Genomic DNA, 18,946 nt, shown 5'->3' on the forward strand with positions numbered 1-18,946 from the left:
CATCAGGCCGGTGAGTTAGGAAGGTATCTGCAAACCCGAGCGCTGTCTAAAAGCGCATCTGAGTGTCAGCAGTGATTCCTAAGGGATGGATCCAGCGCATCCCGGGGAGCTGGCAGTGAGCGCTTCTCCGGCGAGCAGCGAGGCCTCGGGCCGTTGGTGTAGCTCTCCAAGGCATTTTAGAGCTCAGCCCAGCCCGCTGCCTTTATTTTTCTCGGTGAGGAAACCAACCCCCGGAGCGGAAGAGATTCACTCAAGGTTGCGAGGTGAGAAACCAAGGACGCGTCCTGCGGCTGCCTCGTGCACTTGCGCCGCCGGTTTGGGAACCAGATCTTCACCTGCGTGGAGGTGAGCTGCAGCGCGCGGGCGCCCACAGGTACCACTGCTGCCGGATGCATCGCTCCAGTTCCAACACCTGCGCTGCCACAAAAGCCCTGGACGTGTCCGTCACGGACGAGCTTTGGAGAGCTCAGAGAAGAGGTCTCGGGGGAACCGGAGCTGCAGCTGACGCCGCCCTCCGCGCCCCTCTCCCAGCTCGGGCCTTGCCCTACAAGCGAACGAGACAGGAGGGAAGAGCACGAGTTCTTTTCCATCGCTTCTGGGAGGTCCGGGGGCTTTTATTTCCAAGGACGCTCCCAGGAGCCCCCAAATTTCAAAATAGAGGACCTGAGTTCGAATCCTTGGCGGTAGCGCACAGAGTATTACATGAAGATAAGGTATGTGGGCTTTGAGCCTCTGCTGGGGCACTCGCAGCTGTGGGACCCGGGCCAGACAACTTTTCTGGTGCTTCCGTTTTGTACAGTGGGGGGTGATGCTGTCCATGGTCCTTTGTACACGATATGTTTTGTAACTCTTAAGTTCCCAAAGGAAGATCAGTCAATTATGCTAACGATTCTATACTCTGGGATAACTAGCTTCACCTCTGGGCCTCAGTTTCCCTTGTATCAAATTAGACAGTTGAAAAAGATCAGGTCAAGATTTCTTCCAGCAGAGACAATGAAGAGTATTGGATGGGGGAGACTCGTTGGGCTCGCTTGCGGGTGGTTACGATTTTGTTTTCCTTTTTTCTTTTCTCTAGTGGGTGCAGGACTAGCAGAAAAATATAAATGCTTGTTGAAAAATCAATAAGTTTAAAAGATAGAAGAAAAGAGAGTCCTGGGACCAGAGCTGTAGCGGCTGAAGGGACGACTCAAAGAGTTTGACTCTGGTTTTTTTGAAAGAGGAGAGGGGGCAGCTAGGTGGTGCAGTGGATAGAGCACCAGCCTTGAATTCTGGAGGACCCGAATTCAAATCTGGTCTCAGAAGCTCTAGCTGTGTGACCCTGGTCAAGTCACTTAACCCCAGCCTCAGAAAGGAGGAAAAAATGAAATAAAAGAGGAGAAAACAGGTTGAGCTCCGGGAGCAGAAGAGACTAACTAGCCCAAGACTATATTGGTAGGATGTGCTCAGACGAGGTTTGAACCCAGGTCTTCGTGTTTCAAAGTCATCACTAGACAATCCATTGACCTGTTTCTCTGGAAATAGTCACGGCCACGGGGTTGCAGTGAAGAAGGCGCTTTGTAAAAGTGGCCTCCTAGGCACGAGCTATTATCATTCTGTTAATGACCCTCTTCTCTCCCTTGATGTCGACCTTCATTGCGTATTCCTTATCTAAGACTCCTGGCTTGTCCGGGAGGGAGTTCTCTCTGTCTCTCTCTGTCTCTCTCTCTCTGTCTTTCTCCTTCTACTTCTCTCTCTCTCTCTCTCTCTCTCTCTCTCTCTCTCTCTCTCTCTCTCTCTCTCTCTCTCTCTCTCTCTCTCTCTCTCTTTCTTTTGTCTCAATCTCTGACTTTCCTGTTTTCCTCCTTCATCTCTCCTTTCTCTGTCTTTTTGCCCCCTTCTTTCTCTCCCTTTCCCCGTCTAGCTGCCCTCTCTCTGAATCTGTCTCTGCATCTCTCTGTTTCTGTCTCCGTGTCTGTCTCTCTGTCTGTCTCCCATACACACATCTTTCTGAGTTTCTTAGTTCTCTGTTTACATCTATTTTCCTATTTGTTGTTGTCGGTTTTGCCTCTCTCTGTCTCAATCTCTGACACTCTCTCCTGTTTTTCTTCTTCATCTCTTTCAGTGTCTTTTGGCCCCTTCTTTCTTTCCCTTTCCCCATCTAATGTCCTCTCTCTGAATCTGTCTCTGCATCTCCCTGTCTCTCTTTTCCTTGGTTGACATGCACTCTTCCCTCACACCCCATCTCCAAAGTGGTTAAGAGGTCAGTCGTGTATTTTGGCCAACTTTCAATTAAAGTGATTCTTTATCATTCACTTCTTAGTCAATCTGATAGAGATTCTGTTTCTGAAGTCTTTCTGTCCTTTCTGCTCCCCCTCCCCTTTTCTGTTCTAGTCTCTCGCTCTCCCTTTCTGCTTCCCTCACCTCTCTCTTTGTCTCTCTGTCTTGGTCTCTATCTGTCTCTGTCCTTCCCTCCCTGCAACTCTCTGCCCCTCCCTCCCCCTCTCCCTCTCCCTCTTCCTCCCTTTCCTGTTCCTTCACCCTCTTCCTCTCCCCCTTCTCTCTCTCTCTCTCTCTCTCTCTCTCTCTCTCTCTCTCTCTCTCTCTCTCTCTCTCTCTCTCTCTCTGTCTCTCTCTCTCTCTCTCTCTCTCTCTCTCTCTCTCTCTCTCTCTCTCTCTCTCTCTCTCTCTGTCTCTCTCTGTTTCCTGTTCCTTCACCCACTTCCTCTCCCCCTTCTCTCTCTCTCTCTCTCTCTCTCTCTCTGACTGTCTCTCTCTCTCTCTGTCTCTGACTATATCTCTCTCTTCTTCTCCCTCTCCTTCCTTCTTCCCCTTCTCCCTCTTCCCCTTTCCTTCCCTCTCTCTCTTTCTCTGTCTCTGACTCTCTCTTTCTCTCTCCTTCCATCCAGATTTTGAAGGGAGGAGCTCGGATGCTGGGAGAAAGAAGCCCCCTGTAACATTCCCAGTAAGTGGCCATGCAGCCTTTGTGATTCTATTTCTAAACCCGAATTAAGTGAAATAAGAGCAGAAGTTGACTCGTTAACCAAATCTAAAGAGAGGAAAGCTGAAGGACACAAAGCCATTAGAAATCTTCACTCAACTTTAATTACGGAAATGTAACCTTATTAAATGAAGATAGGAACTGTGAGCATGGCATCCTTGAGATGAAAAATTGTTGATGAATACTATCATAGGACTTTAAAACGTGCAGGAATTATTGGATTTCTGGCACATTAACTAATGGACAATGGACTTATGGACATGTCTCAATTCTCAATTGATGATTATTTGATCATGTTATTTGTTACATCACTTCTAGCATGTGTTATGTTACCATGTACTTATGTCATTATGTGTAATATCTTCCATATTGATGGATTTATGTATACTTGTTTCAAGATCATGAGCACCCTGTGTTCTAAATCAAAAGAAAGGGGAGATGTTAGGATTATTAAGTGCTAATTCAGGTTGTCTAAACATTTCTCTAGCTCAGAGTTCACACCTTTAAACCTTGAAAAGGAGTTTACACCTTTAGACTTTTGAAAAGGAGTTTACACATTTAAGGAGTTGACACCTTTAAAAGGACCAAATTCATTGGTTGTAGGAGTTCCCATCAGCCCCTGGGAGTACCCACAAGGCCATTCTCTGGGAGGATAAAAAGAGGCAACGTTGAGTCTGAAGAGCATTCTGGATTGGGATAAGAACCAGAGCTGGAGGAGACTCCTAGCCAGCTGCTATTGTAAAATTTCTGCAGGAACTGCAGAGTGAGATCACCTGTAGCACCTGTAGCATCTGCAGGGGCTACTTCTGTGAGCCTGTCACCATTGGGTGCGGGCACAGTTTCTGTCAAGCTTGTCTCTCCTCCAGCTGGAGAGTTGGAGCCCCAACTTTCTCCTGTCCCGAATGCAGGCAAGTTTCCCAGGGCAGGGAACTCCAGTTGGTGAACTGGCGCCTAGCAGAGTTGACTGAGCTGGGCAAAGAGCTCAGCTCCAAGATTTTGCAGAGCACTCAAGGACAGAGCCAGTGTGTCACTCACAAGAAACTCTTCAAACTGTTCTGTGAGGAGGACCAGACAGCCCTGTGTGTGACATGTGTTGAAAGCCCAGAGCATGGGGCTCACAAAATCGCCCCCGTGCAAGAGGCTGCTGACAAATACAGAAGGGAGCTTCAGCACATTCATAGTCGTTTGGAGGAACATCTGGAGGAAGGTGAGCAACTTCTTGCTCAGGTGAAGAGACCTGCTATTGACTGGGACTGGATAATCAGGGGAGAATTCTTCCAACTTCACCAGTTACTGATGGAGGAAGAGAAGCGATGCCTTGACAGGATGAGGCAAGACCAGAAGGCCAGCCAGGACAGACTCTCCCAGCACATACAGAGCCTACAGGAACTCATGCAAGAGCTGCAGGAAGCGGGCCGCCAAGCCAATCTGGATCTGCTGCAAGATGCCAAGCAGCTGCTGGGGAGGAGCGAGGCTGTGTTGGCCCAAAGGGCCAAGGCTGTCACCCCAGAACTGAGAGAATATCCCATCCCTGGCCTGATCCAGATGCTCCACAGATTCCGAGTGGACCTCACCATGGACGCCACATCAGCTGCTTCCTGTGTTTCTGTTTCTGAGGACCTCAAGAGTGCCAAGGCTAGAGAGGACTGGCCAGAGGAGACTGAGGACCCTTCTTGCCATGCTGTGCTTGCTGGGCAAGCCTTCAGCTCGGGCAGTCAGTACTGGGAGGTGGATGTGACTCAACTGCCTCAGTGGGTCCTGGGGATCTACACCCCCTACTTGAGGAGGAAAAGGGCCAGGGACATGGACTCCTGTGACTTTGCTTTCTTGCTTCGCTGTGTCAAGAAAGAAGGAGAATACTATTTACAGACCTATCCTGGGCCACTGAACCATCGAATCAAAGGCCCTCTACCTCGGGTTGGGGTGTTCTTGGAATATTCCCCTGGGACTCTGGCCTTTTACAATGTACTCCAAAGTTCCCTTATTTATAAATTCCATTCTATTCCCTTCACAGACCCCGTCCAGCCCATCTTTTCCCCTGGCCCCCCACTTCCAGGAACAAAGCCTGGTCCCATGACTGTGTGTGCAGTGGGCTCTCATCTTGGAGCTTGCTGCTATTCCTATCCATGATCATTTCTCCAGGGAGTTCTCAACTCCTCCTTTTCTGTGTTCACTCTATCCTTTCAACAAGAGTCTCCCTGCTTAGCAACTGGAGACTAGACTTTCCACCCTGAAAGTTGAGGGGTTCAATCCCCACTCTTTTGGATTCTTTTATGCTACGTTCAGGTATTTTTTTTTTAACAATGTCAATATTTCCTCAATTACTGGAAATCATACCTGAGCAATCTGGTCCTGTAATTTTATGCTTCATTTCCTCTTAGAATTTATAGCACTACAATGGCCATAGATTTCAACATGTTGCAAAACATTCCCCTTGAATTGTAGTCAACTTTCCATTTTGCTTTCTTTAATATAAAATGAAGAAAATATCTAGTATTTATTTGACTTGTATTTTTGTTGTTCTTCATTAATTTTATTCACTTCGGACTGACCACATTTGAGATTTTTCTTATTAGAGAAACTGATGTGCCCTTTCCTTCCCTAGTCATTTAGTAGATTTTAAAGATGATAGACATGAAGCAAAGAGGGTAACCCGAATTACCCAGAGTTACACAGTTTTAAGTATCTATACCTAGATAGATTAGACAAGGATACACTTACCAGACCAAAATTATTGCTTCTAGACTAGCCCTCACGGCCATAAGCATGATGAAGGGAACAGACCTTCTCACAATTAGCCAACCAACTGCCAGCCACAAGGGAGGGAAAGCCTAGAATTATCAAGTACCTGGTGGGGAAAATGAGAGGCAACATATAGGAGGCAGATCAGACTATCCCTTCATCTTGAGTTCCTCAGATTCTGATGGATAAAGCCCAAGATCTGGAACCCAAGAAATTTAGGACTAACAATTTCCAATCCAGTATCTGCAACCCTCCTCCTGGGAAGCAGACTCTGTCAAGACATAGCCTTTCAATTGCTCTGGACACAACCACAACAACTGAGACTCAGAATTAAAAGTCTTTGCCATCAAAAGTCCTCAGCATTATCAAGAAATGCTATGATTTTATCAATGGAAATGACATTAAAGCATTAGCATCTGCTTTCTCAATGTACCCCGAGGGTCATAGGACCTTTCCCTCTCATTAGCAGCTGAAACCTTCCCTAAGTGTTATTTTCTTCCCTCTCTGCATCCCCTACCCACATTAGAGTGTGTGTTCCTTAAGAGCAAGGTCTGTCTTCTTTATTTGTATATCCAAAAGTTTACACAATACTTTGCACTTGTTTCATAAATGTTGTATTCACTTGCAAAAATAGTCCCTCATGATTTTGAAAAGTGGATGGATGGATGAAGTTGTCTAAATCACTTTTGAATAGAGAAATGCAAAATAAAACAACTCTCTATCAGATTAACTAATATGACAAAAAAAATGATGAATGATGAAGAGTATGTAGAAAATGACTGTGAAAAATGAATGCTAAAATTTGTTTATTTAAAAAAGGCAAGAAAAGATGATGAATGGAGAATTCCTGAACAGACTGTGGTGAATAAACAGAATTGATTATTCTTGTGCAATAAGAAATCATTTCCTTTCAAATTTCAATAAGTCCTTTTTGAGTCTGATGGAATCCAACTAAGAGACCAACCATACCAAAACAGAATGGTTTAAAAAACTGGCTCTAAACATGGTCCTAACCATCATGAACACATTCACATACAATATTTGACAGAGTTTTAAAAATATTCCAGGGCTTGCATGTAATGTCTTTTGCAATTGTTTGTTGTTATCGCAAGGATTTACCTTGGCAGAAGTACCTTGAGAAAACTAATGAGGACCCATGGGGAAAAAATGGGAGGATTGCATCGATCTCAATCTGTTACCTGCAAGTAGAAAACTTGGACACTGAAACATTCAATTAAAGGCAATATAAAGGAAAAGTTATGTAATGAAATGTGCAAAAGAACAAGACATCAGGAATTCTTGATACTCTTAAACCACAATGGGAAGTGAAATACAAAAAGTTAAGTCAAGGAAAAGAGTCAAAGCAACAGAAAGAGAAAAATTTTAAATCCCCATAAATCAAGAATTCTACTTTAGGGGCTTCAAGAAGTCAAGAAATCAAAAGGAGGGAATATTCTAAAGAAGGATGTGGAAATTTTCTGGTTATTTGTGCAATCAAAAGAAGTTCCATTCAAGTTGGATCACATGTGAAAAAGGAATTTTGTATACAGTAAGTATAATGAATGACAGAGTGAGCCCATCAAAGGTGGAGAGTGAAACTTGAGCTTCTTTGGAAAACTGGAAAGCAGGCCAGATGAGATCCAGAATGATTGGCTTATACATCTTGCAGTAATGCATGAGCATTAGTAAAGCATGTTACTAACCTCCACTCTGGTGCAAGATTATTCCTTTCTTTGAAGGAATAGATAGACACACTGGGCCATGTTTGGGAGAGTTATAATTCAGTGAAATTGTGTTGGAAAGCAATTTGACATTATGCAAAATGCCTAACATGTCCATTATTCTTTGCTCCAGAGATTCGACTTCTGGGCATTCCAAGTAGATCATTGATAAGAAAGCATAGAAATATACCAAAATATTTAGAAGCACTTTTTGTGGGTTTACAAATTATTTATCATAAAGATAATGGAATATTTTGGTGTAATAAAGAAATAGCACAAATACAGACCTTAAAAATCCTGGAGAACTTAGCCAATAAACTGCTAAAATGAATATTATCGAAGCCAAATTATTTTAGGAAATAGCAAGGATATTTGACCCTACAGAGATGGAGCTGACAGTTTAATGCTTTTGTTCAATTATGTGTTTTTATAAGTTTTGTGATTTAACCATGCAACAGATTATAGAAGACTAAATACCAAAAATTATTGGTAGCAGGAGCAACTACAACTGCTGTGCAGGGCAGTGAATAGGGTGCCCCACCTAGAGTCAGGAAGACCCCTCTTCATGGCTTCAAATCTAACCTCAGACACTTAGTAGGTCTATGGCTCAAGGCAAATCACTCAATCCGTTTGCCTCAGTTTCCTCTATACAGTGAGCTAGAGAATGAAATGACAAACCACTCCAGTATATTTGCTGAGAAAACCCCAAATGAATTCATGAAGTCAGAATTAAATTAAAAAAAAAAACACATATCAACTTATCCTAGGACTTTTTCTCTGAAATCCAATCAACAAGATAAGGTAAATGGTTTTCAATAATAATAACAATCATTTATTAATACTTTATTAGTATGTCTGACCCCATTGAAATATGAGAATTTAATAATTTGAAATGATAATAATCCTTATTAGATACTTATTATCCTCTGAGGATTCCATACGTCAGACCTGAGATGTGAAGTACAGGTGATCTAAAGCTGATCTCAGGAGAAAGCTGGACTCATTGGGAACCTGGAAAGAGGGAAGGATGGAAGGAAAGGGGAAAGGAGGCCAAGAGGAGTCAGGAAGTCTGAGATTTTATTGACTTATCCACCTGCCCTAGGTGAGCCCCCAGATTCAAGACTGTCAGGAAAGGACTGAGGCTATGTTCCTGAGACCTTTTTTGTTTTCTTTAGAGGTCAATTACTTCCCATCTCTGGAGGTTGGGAACATTAAGAGGAGACTGGAGTGATGGGTCTGAGTGGGTTCCAGAGATAAAAGACTGATTACCTCCGGAGATCCTGCTTGCTGAAACCTCTTACAAGGATAAGAAGTTGTTGAGAAGGGTAGCCCACACAAAAGGAGCAGATGTTGATGGGAAGAAGATTACAGGCATGGAAAATTGACAGGGGGACTTTGGGGGAGGATGCTGCAAGGAATATAGCCTTTTAAATTAATGTTAACAGAGAGATAGGTCTGTCAGAAAAGTAGAAGAGTTTTTCTTTCCCCTCTCATTCCCTTCCTTCCCTCCCATTCCTTCTGAACAAAAATGAGCCAAGTCACACTGAAACTTGAAGAGAGATCACAGGTATTTGTCAGATGAGCAAGTCATTTCCCCCGTGGGAATTTAGAGAAGGCAAATCTTGTCCTTGCAGTTTGGCAATTTTTACATATGTTAAGTGAATAATTTTAAGTGTAAGTTTTACTGATGTCTTTTTTGATTGTTATAACCTCTAAATGATTCTGCTCAAATAGTGTGGGGAAAAAATCCCTTCCTTTTCACAAAGAACTGTAGATAAGCAAAACAAAGGAATATCCTGCCTATATCTGATCACATGAGCTTCATTCATGACTTGGACCTGCTGAGAGAAAAGAGGCATTCTTTATTGCTATGAGAATTAAGACTGATCAATACTGGTCAGACATGGCTTGCCTTTCGATGTTCATGTTTGCATCATTCTAATCATTATATATCTTGCTTTCCTGGTTCTGCTCATATCATTCTGCTTCAATCCAAGTCTTCCCAATTTCCTCTAAATTCTTCATGTTTCTTTTTCTTTCTAGTTCAATAATATTTCATTTTTACACCCATCTACCATATTAAAAATAAATAAGCATATTTTGGGGCATTTCCTTGGCTTCGAGATTTTTGCTACCACCAAAAAAGAAAAATAAAGTTGCTATAAATAAAGCTCTATAGACACGGGATCTTTTCCTGTCTTTGATCTAGGATTGATATCTCTATGTCGAAGGATGGGTTTAGAAAATTTTGAAAAATATATAATTCCTCCAATAGACTTGTAATGGAGAGAGCCATCTGCATCCAGAAAGAGCTCATGGGAACTGAACATGAGAACCTTTTTTGTTGTTGTTTGCCTGCTTTTTGTTTTCTGTCTCATTTTTTTCTTTTGGATCTTGATTTTTCTTGTGCAGCATGATAAATGTGGAAATATATATAGAAGAATCAATTGCACATATTTAACATATTGGATTACTTGCTGTCTAGGGGAGGGAGAAAAATTTGGAACAAAAAGTTTTGCAAGGGTGAATGTTGAAAATTATCTTTGCAAATACTTTGAAAATAAAATCTATTATTTTAAAATAAAATAAAATAAACCCCACCAAACTCAAAAAGAATAATTTAAAAATAACTTATTCACTCAAAAATATCTAATTCCAAGTTGTTTTCTAGAAAGGTTGGATCAATTCACAAGACTCACTAATAATGCATCAAAGTGTCTGATGTTCCATGGCCATCCAAACATTTACCATTAGCCTCGTGGAGAATTTAAACATCAGGACTGGATTTCTCACCCCATTTACCAAAAGAACATTTCCCAACTGAGTCCTGGATCTTAATAAATGCGTGTGTGTGTGTGTGTGTGTGTGTGTGTGTGTGTGTGTACATTTGATTTCATTTCTTTCAGTCTAAACAACTCTCAGAATCTTATTCTCAGGGCATTGTCTGGAGAACTATAGTCATCCCGGGAAGCCTATGTTTATTTGCCAATCACCAGATGACACATCTTACTTCACCACTTCCTGTTTCTTAGTATGCACTAAGTATGCACTTAGTATGACAGTATGGACTGAAAGAAACCTTTGAGATGAAACTGAAGAGAAGGAACATGATAAAAATGACTCCAGAGGCTGCATTATTTTTTCCCATGCCTGCAAACATCGCGTCGGAGGAATGGGAATTCATGGCTTTCCGTCTTGAAACTTCAGTTCTCCTTCCCTTAAAATTTTTATTTATAAGTGGTAGTTTGAGAAAAAAAAATGAGACGAAAGCTTTGAATGATTTCCATAGAGAATTGTGCAAAAATTTCCCTTTAAAAAAGAAAAACAAACAAACAAAAAAACAACTTACTCCTTCCTGGAATTTACTTGGAGATAAGGCTGAGGAAAAGGGATGAAATACAAAAGAGAAAGAAATCTCTTTTCTAGGGATATTGGAAATAAAGTGGAGTGGGCTGTCACTAATGAAACGCCCTCTCTTTGATGTACCCGAGATAGGGAGGGGTTTTGTCCCTCAGTAGCTCTGCACCCAAGGGCTGTTCCGTGGTCTTGAGAGATCCCACTTTCACCTCTTCCTTCTCCTGATCTCCCTTGTCCAATTTCGTATTAAATTGGATCTAAATGATTCAAATGGATCTAAAGCATCCATTTCAAGTTTTCCATCGGTCCCAAAGGGAGCGTCACAGAGCGCAGGGTGCATCGGGAGAAGTTTGGACTGGCAGGCAGGAGAAACTTGGTTCCGCTTCCACCTCTGACGGCCACGAGCTTTGGGACCTTGACAGGTCTCTTCACGTCGGGGCTACGTCAGGGGTAAAACAGGAATCGGACTAACTCCCCCATCAGGCCGCTGAGTTAGGAAGGTATCTGCAAACCCGAGCGCTGTCTAAAAGCGAATCTGAGTGTCAGCAGTGATTACTAAGGGATGCATCCAGCACATCCCGGGGAGCTGGCAGTGAGCGCTTCTCCGGCGAGCAGCAACGCCTCGGGCCGTTGGTGTAGCTCTCCAAGGCATTTTAGAGCTCAGCCCAGCCCGCTGCCTTTATTTTTCTCGGTGAGGAAACCAAGGCCCCCAGAGCGGATGAGATTCACTCAAGGTTGCGAGGTGAGAAACCAAGGACGCGTTCTGCGGCTGCCTCCTGCACTTGTGCCGCCGGTTTGGGAACCAGATCTTCACCTGCGTGGAGGTGAGCTGCAGCGCGCGGGCGCCCACAGGTACCACTGCTGCCGGAAGCGTCGCTCCAGTTCCAACACCTGCGCTGCCACAAAAGCCCTGGACGTGTCCCTCACGGACGAGCTTTGGAGAGCTCAGAGAAGAGGTCTCGGGGCAGCTGGAGCTGCAGCTGACGCCGCCCTCCGCGCCCCTCTCCCAGCTCGGGCCTTGCCCTACAAGCGAACGAGACAGGACCTTGAGAGAGAGAAGAGCATGAGTTATTTTCCATCGCTTCTGGGAGGTCCGGGGGCTTTTATTTCCAAGTACGCTCCCAGGAGCCCCCAAATTTCAAAATAGAGGACCTGAGTTCGAATCCTTGGCGGTAGCGCACAGAGTATTACATGAAGCTAAGGTATGTGGGCTTTGAACCTCTGCTGGGGCACTCGCAGCTGTGGGACCCGGGCCAGACAACTTTTCTGGTGCTTCCGTTTTGCATAGTGGAGGTGATGCTGTCCATAGTCCTTTGTACATGATATGTTTTGCAACTCTTAAGTTCCCAAAGGAAGATCAGCCAATTATACTAACGATTCTATACTCTGGGATAACTAGCTTCACCTCTGGGCCTCAGTTTCCCTTGTATAAAATTAGACAGTTGAAATAGATCATGTCAAGATTTCTTCCAGCAGAGACAATGAAGAGTATTGGATGGGGGGCACTCGTTGGGCTCGCTTGCGGGTGGTTACGATTTTGTTTTCCTTTTTTCTTTTCTCTAGTGGGTGCAGGACTAGCAGAAAAATATAAATGCTTGTTGAAAAATCAATAAGTTTAAAAAGATAGAGGAAAAGAGAGTCCTGGGACCAGAGCTGTAGCGGCTGGCTGAAGGGACGACTCAAAGGAGTTTGACTCTGGTTTTTTTGAAAGAGGAGAGGGGGCAGCTAGGTGGTGCAGTGGATAGAGCACCAGCCTTGAATTCTGGAGGACCCGAATTCAAATCTGGTCTCAGACGCTCTAGCTGTGTGACCCTGGGCAAGTCACTTAACCCCAGCCTCAGAAAGGAGGAAAAAAAAATAAAAGAGAAGAAAACCGGTTGAGCCCGGGAGCAGAAGAGACTAACTAGCCCAAGACTATATTGGTAGGATGTGCTCAGACGAGGTTTGAACCCAGGTCTTCGTGTTTCAAAGTCATCACTGTGTGATCGAAGGCTAGACAATCCATTGACCTCTTTCACTGGAAATAGTCACGGCCACTGGGTTGCAGTGAAGAAGGCGCTTTGTAAAAGTGGCCTCCTAGGCACGAGCTATTATCATTCTGTTAATGACCCTCTTCTCTCCCTTGAAGTCGACCTTCATTGTGTATTCCTTATCTAAGGCTCCTGATTTGTTCGCACAGCTTGGGCAGGTGCCTAACGCTCTCACATTTCGTGAGTTCTTGGGTTAAAATGGGCAGCCAGCCTCTGATAACTGACCTCTTAGTGTGACGAGACTGCTCCTGGGTCCCTAACACAGTACGCTGCCAGGACATTGCTGGGAAGCTACTACAAATTTCTTGAGCTTGGCCGTATGTGGAGCACAAATATTAAGGCGGTTCTCCCACTTCCTTCCTCTCTCCTTCTTCTCTTTGCTTTCTTCTCGCTCTCTTTTTGTCCCTGTCCCTCTGTGACTGCCTGTCTCTGTATCACTCTGTATGTCTCTGTGTCTGTTTCTATTTCTCTGTTCTATGCACACATTTCTGTGTCTCTCAGTTTTCTGTGTTTCTGTGTAAGTCTATTTTCCTTTCTCTCTCTCTGTCTCTCTCTCTCTGTCTCTCTCTCTCTCTCTCTCTCTCTCTCTCTGTCTCTCTCTCTCTCTTGTCTCAATCTCTGACTCTCCTGTTTTCCTCCTTCATCTCTCCTTTCTCTGTCTCTTTGGCCCCTTCTTTCTCTCCCTTTCCCCGTCTAGCTGTCCTCTCTCTGAATCTGTCTCTGCATCTCTCTGTCTCAGTCTCCGTGTCTGTCTGTCTGTCTGTCTCTCTCCCATACACACATCTTTCTGAGTTTCTCAGTTCTCTGTTTACATCTATTTTCCTCTCTCTAGTTGTTGGTCTTTGCCTCTCTCTGTCTCAATCTCTGACACTCTCTCCTGTTTTTCTTCTTCATCTCTTTCTGTGTCTTTTGGTCCCTTCTTTCTTTCCCTTTCCCCGTCTAATGTCCTCTCTCTGAATCTGTCTCTGCATCTCCCTGTCTCTCTTGTCCTTGGTTGGCATGCACTCCCCCCTCACACCCCATCTCCAAAGTGTCTCCCAAATCCCCCTACCTTCTTCTGGATCTTCTAAAGTGGGGGTTCAAAGAATGGAAGAAGCAAAAGATCCATATGGCAAACTCAAGCTGAGGATGGGGTCCCAGTGTGACCTAGCTCCCCCCTGAGGTTGGCAACAAAGGTACAGAGACTCCGGTATTTCCGGGGAGAGATTTGTGCACCTGTAAGCAATTGTCTCAAAATCAGGAAAACTGGAGAGTAAAGGTCAAGGCGGAAACGAAGAATTGGACTGTTCACAGTGGCTTTTCATCTTGGTCATTTTACCTGACGACGTAACGGGACTAGATAGCTCGTGAGGGGATCCCCGGCCCGGCTCCCAGGGGCCCCTGGTGCTCCGTGCCTGGCAAGCGTGGCGCATTCGGCCCCGGGAAAGCCTGAAATCTCCAGCTCGGCTAGAAGTACCCAGGGGCCTCGCGGACGTCCCCATCGGCTCAGGGGGACCAGGGGCTGGGAATGGGGAGGCTGCCAGTCCTATTGGTTCCCCCTGACACCACGTGAATCTAAGCTTTCCCTTCCTACCAGAAGCCATCCCGCTTCCCCTCCCCTTTCCAGCTCTGTATTCCCCCACCTCTGTCCTTTTTCATTTGAACCCTCCTTCACCCCCCCCCCAATAAAGAATGCTGTATTAACCTTTGACATACTTGGGCCCTTGGGAATATGATGGCGTGTGAAGGATTTTATCTGCATAAATCCGTCGCGAGATGTAATCCATCTGGGACAATGGATAGATGTAAGCCTATTATTTTAAAGGAAAGGGCGTGAATTGCGTTTCTACCAAAGTCCCGCTGAGGGTCACCCCAGCTTTTGCTCACCTCTCCACATTCTGCTTTATTGAAGGAGGCGGCTGGGAGATGAGGCGCGGGAAAGTGAGGCACAAAGGCGTAAATCAGCACGAAAATTCTAGGGACCCCGGTTTCCGGTTCGGTTCTCGTCTCCTCGAAGTAAAGGAAGAGCAGTTTGCAAAGAAACCCGTATCAAAAATCCAGAGATTGGCCAGGACCCCGGAGGGTCCGACTCCTCTGCTCAGAAGGGAAAGTGTTCAGAAGCGGCAGAGGCAGCTAACCCACGAGGAGGTGGGCCGGCCTTTGCTTTGTTTTTTTTTTTTTTTTTTTTTTTGGTTTTGAGGTAATGAAGGTTAAGTGACTTACCCAGGATCACACAGTGAGTGTTATCTGTCTGAGGCCGAGTTTGAACTCTGCTTTTCCAGTCTTTAGAGCCGGTACTCGATCCACTGCTCAGTCTAGCTGCCCCTGGGTCTTCGAAGTAGCATCTGCCGGAGCTTGGAAACCGACTTCAAAAGGCAAGAAATGGGTGTCTTTCTCCCTAAGATACTGGAGAATGCACTACAGCCATCTACCCGGGTCTCTGGCTTGACTACAAAAAATGGCCAGAATTTTAACCCTCCCGATTCGCCAGGGGTGACGGAGCCCTCCCTAAGGGTGGGGGTCTCAGCTACAGCCCGTCCGTACTACATGTCTTCCAGTAGTCCGTGTGCCTCCTTTGGGAGTCCTCCAAAACCGCTCACTACATGGGGATGAGAGGAGGGCAGCCCATCCGAGCACCCGGCAGGGCACCTCCACACCCTTTCGCCCGAGGCCTCCTGCAAACCTTTTCCGGGTTTCCCTTATCTCCCCATTTTCTCTCTTACTTTTTCTCGTTGCTATTATGTGGGATTTACACGAAACTGATTTCTCTCTTCCCGGATTCCTAGCCCTTCTGCCCCAATAACTCCCTCGATTGTAGGAGCTTTTTGTTGTTGTTGTTGTTTTTTGTTGTTTTGTTTTTCCTTTCCCATGATTTTCCCCTGTGGTCCTGATTTTTCTTTCCATGAAAACAACCATGGTCTAAGTACTGAAATAATAAGTATTCCTATCTAGTGTCTTCTCAAATAATAATTGGGACAAGGCCCTTGTGGGGAAAGAGGGTGAATGGAGTATCCCCCATTCTTCTGCATAAAGTTCTAGAGGAAGGCTTGTACAGGTTGTGTCTAGGGAAGAATGAAAAAACTAGTCTGACAAGAGTAAACGTCTTCATTTTATAGATGAGAAAACTGACCTGCACTGCCCTTAACAGTGTCTTGAGGCCAGATGTGAATTCTGCTTATCCTAGCTCCTGATCAGGGGTCTGTCAAGTAGATCAAGATGGATCTGCCTTCTGGCCTCCCACTTACCAGAAATTACCTCACCTCACACTCAGGGAAAGAGGACAGAAAAGCATCAAATGCCTTGCACAGATAAACTCCTTTGGAATGGCCCCATCCCATCTTTTGCCAAGGTGCCCACTCTGTGGACCTGTCCCCTTCTTTTATCCATAAAGGCCAATCCAGATGTTCACTTCAATCTAATTTTGCAACAATTTCATCACAACCTCATCACATTTGAAAAATCTTTGGGACGAAGAAGAAAATGGTCATGCTGCATGGACAAAGCCAAAGGTTCTGTCCTCGAATCCTGGCGTGGCTGCTTATTTACAAGAAACCATGGTCTCCTGCCACAGAGTGGAGGGACTCCTTGGAGCACCTTCTCCATTGCTGAGTTGTTGCTTAAACCTTTGTTTTGAAGGACCCAAACCAATAATCCCTCATTCTTGAAATCTGCTCATGCTGCACCCCCACTCAGCAACTCATTTCCTACCCACTGCCTCCTATTTTCAAGGCCCTTTTATGTATTACCTCTATTAAAGGTAATTTAAATAGATAAAATTATGTATGGTATATATAATTATGTATTATTCGTTGCCTTATTAAAGATAATTTATATAAAATAAAATGTGTATAAAAAGGTTATTTAAAAGCTTTATCATTGAAAATATAAGAGTATTAATTCTTAGTCACATTAGCACCCATAATTCATGGGCAATACCAACTAGATCCCTAAGTACCTCAACTCTGGGCCAGGGTAAGTAACTGTTTGTTGGGGAGATGAGATGAGGGGAATGTAGTGAAACTACCAGTAGAGCCTTGCTCTGTAAGTTAGAACTGAAACTAAATGAAGAAATAGATTAAATTTCAGTTGTATTTAACATTTTGGCATTGGGCCAGCTATGAAGATAATAGTAGGATTCTGGGGGTGGGGATGATTAAGAACTTAAAAATGACATTGAGAGGATGACATTGCAAACTCAACACTTAATTTTTCATAATATTTCCAAGGGGAATCATCATCCTCTTCAGGATGAAAGTCTTTGAGCATCATAATATCCAATTTTCATTTAAAAAAACTTTTTAAAAAAAGTTTTTGTGTATATATAGGCTTGTGTATTCTACGTTTGTTGTTACCGAGGTAATTATTTGATAAAAACTTAACTCCCAATAAACCTCTTAAAAGAGCAGAATCCTCAGAAATAAGATGATGTAAAAGTTGTCTTGGGATTGCCTTGAAAAATCATTCCAGAAAAAATCTTGACAAGAATTTAATCTATCAGAATTTCAAATCATGCATTTCTATAGTCTATAGTCCCCATGTGCTTTTTTTTTTTTTTCAAAGTGGTGGTATATCATTCTCTCTTCAAATGATTTTCTATGAATCTCTACCTACAAGCTCGAGTATTTGTTGGCTCCATATACTAGTGATTCAGAGTATCCTAGCATGGGGTGGTGGTCATTAACATCAGGGCTTGATAGGATACCTGTGAAAGATGCTGCCATTTCTTGATGAGTTTCCCTATGCCTGCTTTTATTTTTGGCTCTTACGATTACTGCAGTGTTGAAGACTTGAGAGCGAAAATTTCACTGTTAATTTTATAACAATTTTATACTGTCCCTGAATGCACAAAGTCTCTGAAATTTGGAATGTTTGGTTTTAGTGCAGTTTAAAAAACTGAGACAATTTTACTTATTTGCCATTATGCATAACAGTATGAAGATGAACAAAATCACACTTTTGCCCATTAGCCTTTGACTTAATCAGATCCTTAGGCTTGCAATACCTCTCATCAGGTGGATTTTTACATTTTTATAGGGCTCTTGGATTCTAGTATTCAGTTTGTCTAGAGACCATGGCCATCTGAGCTGGGAATATTGCTTTGTGCCATTGCTGTTTTTATACCTATGAGCAAGATATCCCTCCTTCCTATGGTCATTGTGAAGAAGAAAACTCTTTGCTAACCTGAAGGGTGTTGCTAGGTAAACAAATGAATCATGACTACTAATACAATTCACGTCATTTTTTTTTCTAAAATATAACCTCTGTAATTATGATTTGCTGCCATTGGGTGGTAGATTGAGTGGTGGTTCATCTGAATCACTGAGATCAAGTTTGCCCAACATGACCAATGTGTTCAGAATTATCCCATCTTCTGAATGGATGTCTATCAATTGGAGAATGATTGGGTAAATTAATGGTATATGAAGGTTATGGAATACTATTGCTCTGTAAGAAATGACCAGCAGGAGGAATATAGAGAGGCTTGGAGAGAGACTTACATCAACTGATGCTGAGTGAAACGAGCAGAACTAGATCATTATACACTTCAACAATGATACTGTATGAAGAGGTATTCTGATGGAAGTGGATATCTTCAACATAGAGAAGAGCTAATCGAATTCCAATTGATCAGTGATGGACAGAATTAGCTACACCTAGAGAAGGAACACTGGGAAGTGAATGTAAATTGTTAGCACTACTGTCTATCTACCCAGGTTACTTATACCTTCGGAATCTAATACTTAATGTGCAACAAGAAAATGGGATTTACACACATATATTGTATCTAGGTGATATTGTAACACATGTAAAATGTATGGGATTGCCTGTCATCTAGGGGAGGGAGTAGAGGGAGGGAGGGGATAATGTAGAAAAATGAATACAAGGGATAATGTTATAAAAAATTACTCATGCATATATACTGTCAAAAATTTATAAATAAAATTAAAAAAAATAAAATTATCCCATCTTCAATAAGACTGAGGTAGAGGTGTGAACCAATGGCACTTTATTAAAGGATCCATGTTCTCCTCTAAGTGGACCCTAGATCTTGATTTGAGATGCCTCCTCCTTTCAGGGCTCTATTTTTATAGGACTAGATGGCCAGCCATTCTAGAAGAGTTATATCCAATACAGAGCAA

The 18,946-nt window shown here is 43.5% G+C and overlaps 1 protein-coding gene across 1 annotated transcript; it reads left to right on the plus strand.

Annotated features, from left to right (window-relative positions):
* Positions 1 to 389: 389 nt before the first annotated feature.
* Positions 390 to 5,200, plus strand: LOC141552548 (tripartite motif-containing protein 43-like). The gene is made up of 2 exons (XM_074284676.1): positions 390 to 713; positions 3,704 to 5,200. The coding sequence occupies exons 1-2, from the start codon at positions 390 to 392 to the stop codon at positions 5,105 to 5,107; spliced, it is 1,728 nt and encodes a 575-aa protein (XP_074140777.1). The 3' UTR covers positions 5,108 to 5,200.
* Positions 5,201 to 18,946: the final 13,746 nt, after the last annotated feature.

Source organism: Sminthopsis crassicaudata, chromosome 2 (genome assembly GCF_048593235.1).
Source record: "Sminthopsis crassicaudata isolate SCR6 chromosome 2, ASM4859323v1, whole genome shotgun sequence".
Classification (NCBI taxonomy): domain Eukaryota; kingdom Metazoa; phylum Chordata; class Mammalia; order Dasyuromorphia; family Dasyuridae; genus Sminthopsis; species Sminthopsis crassicaudata.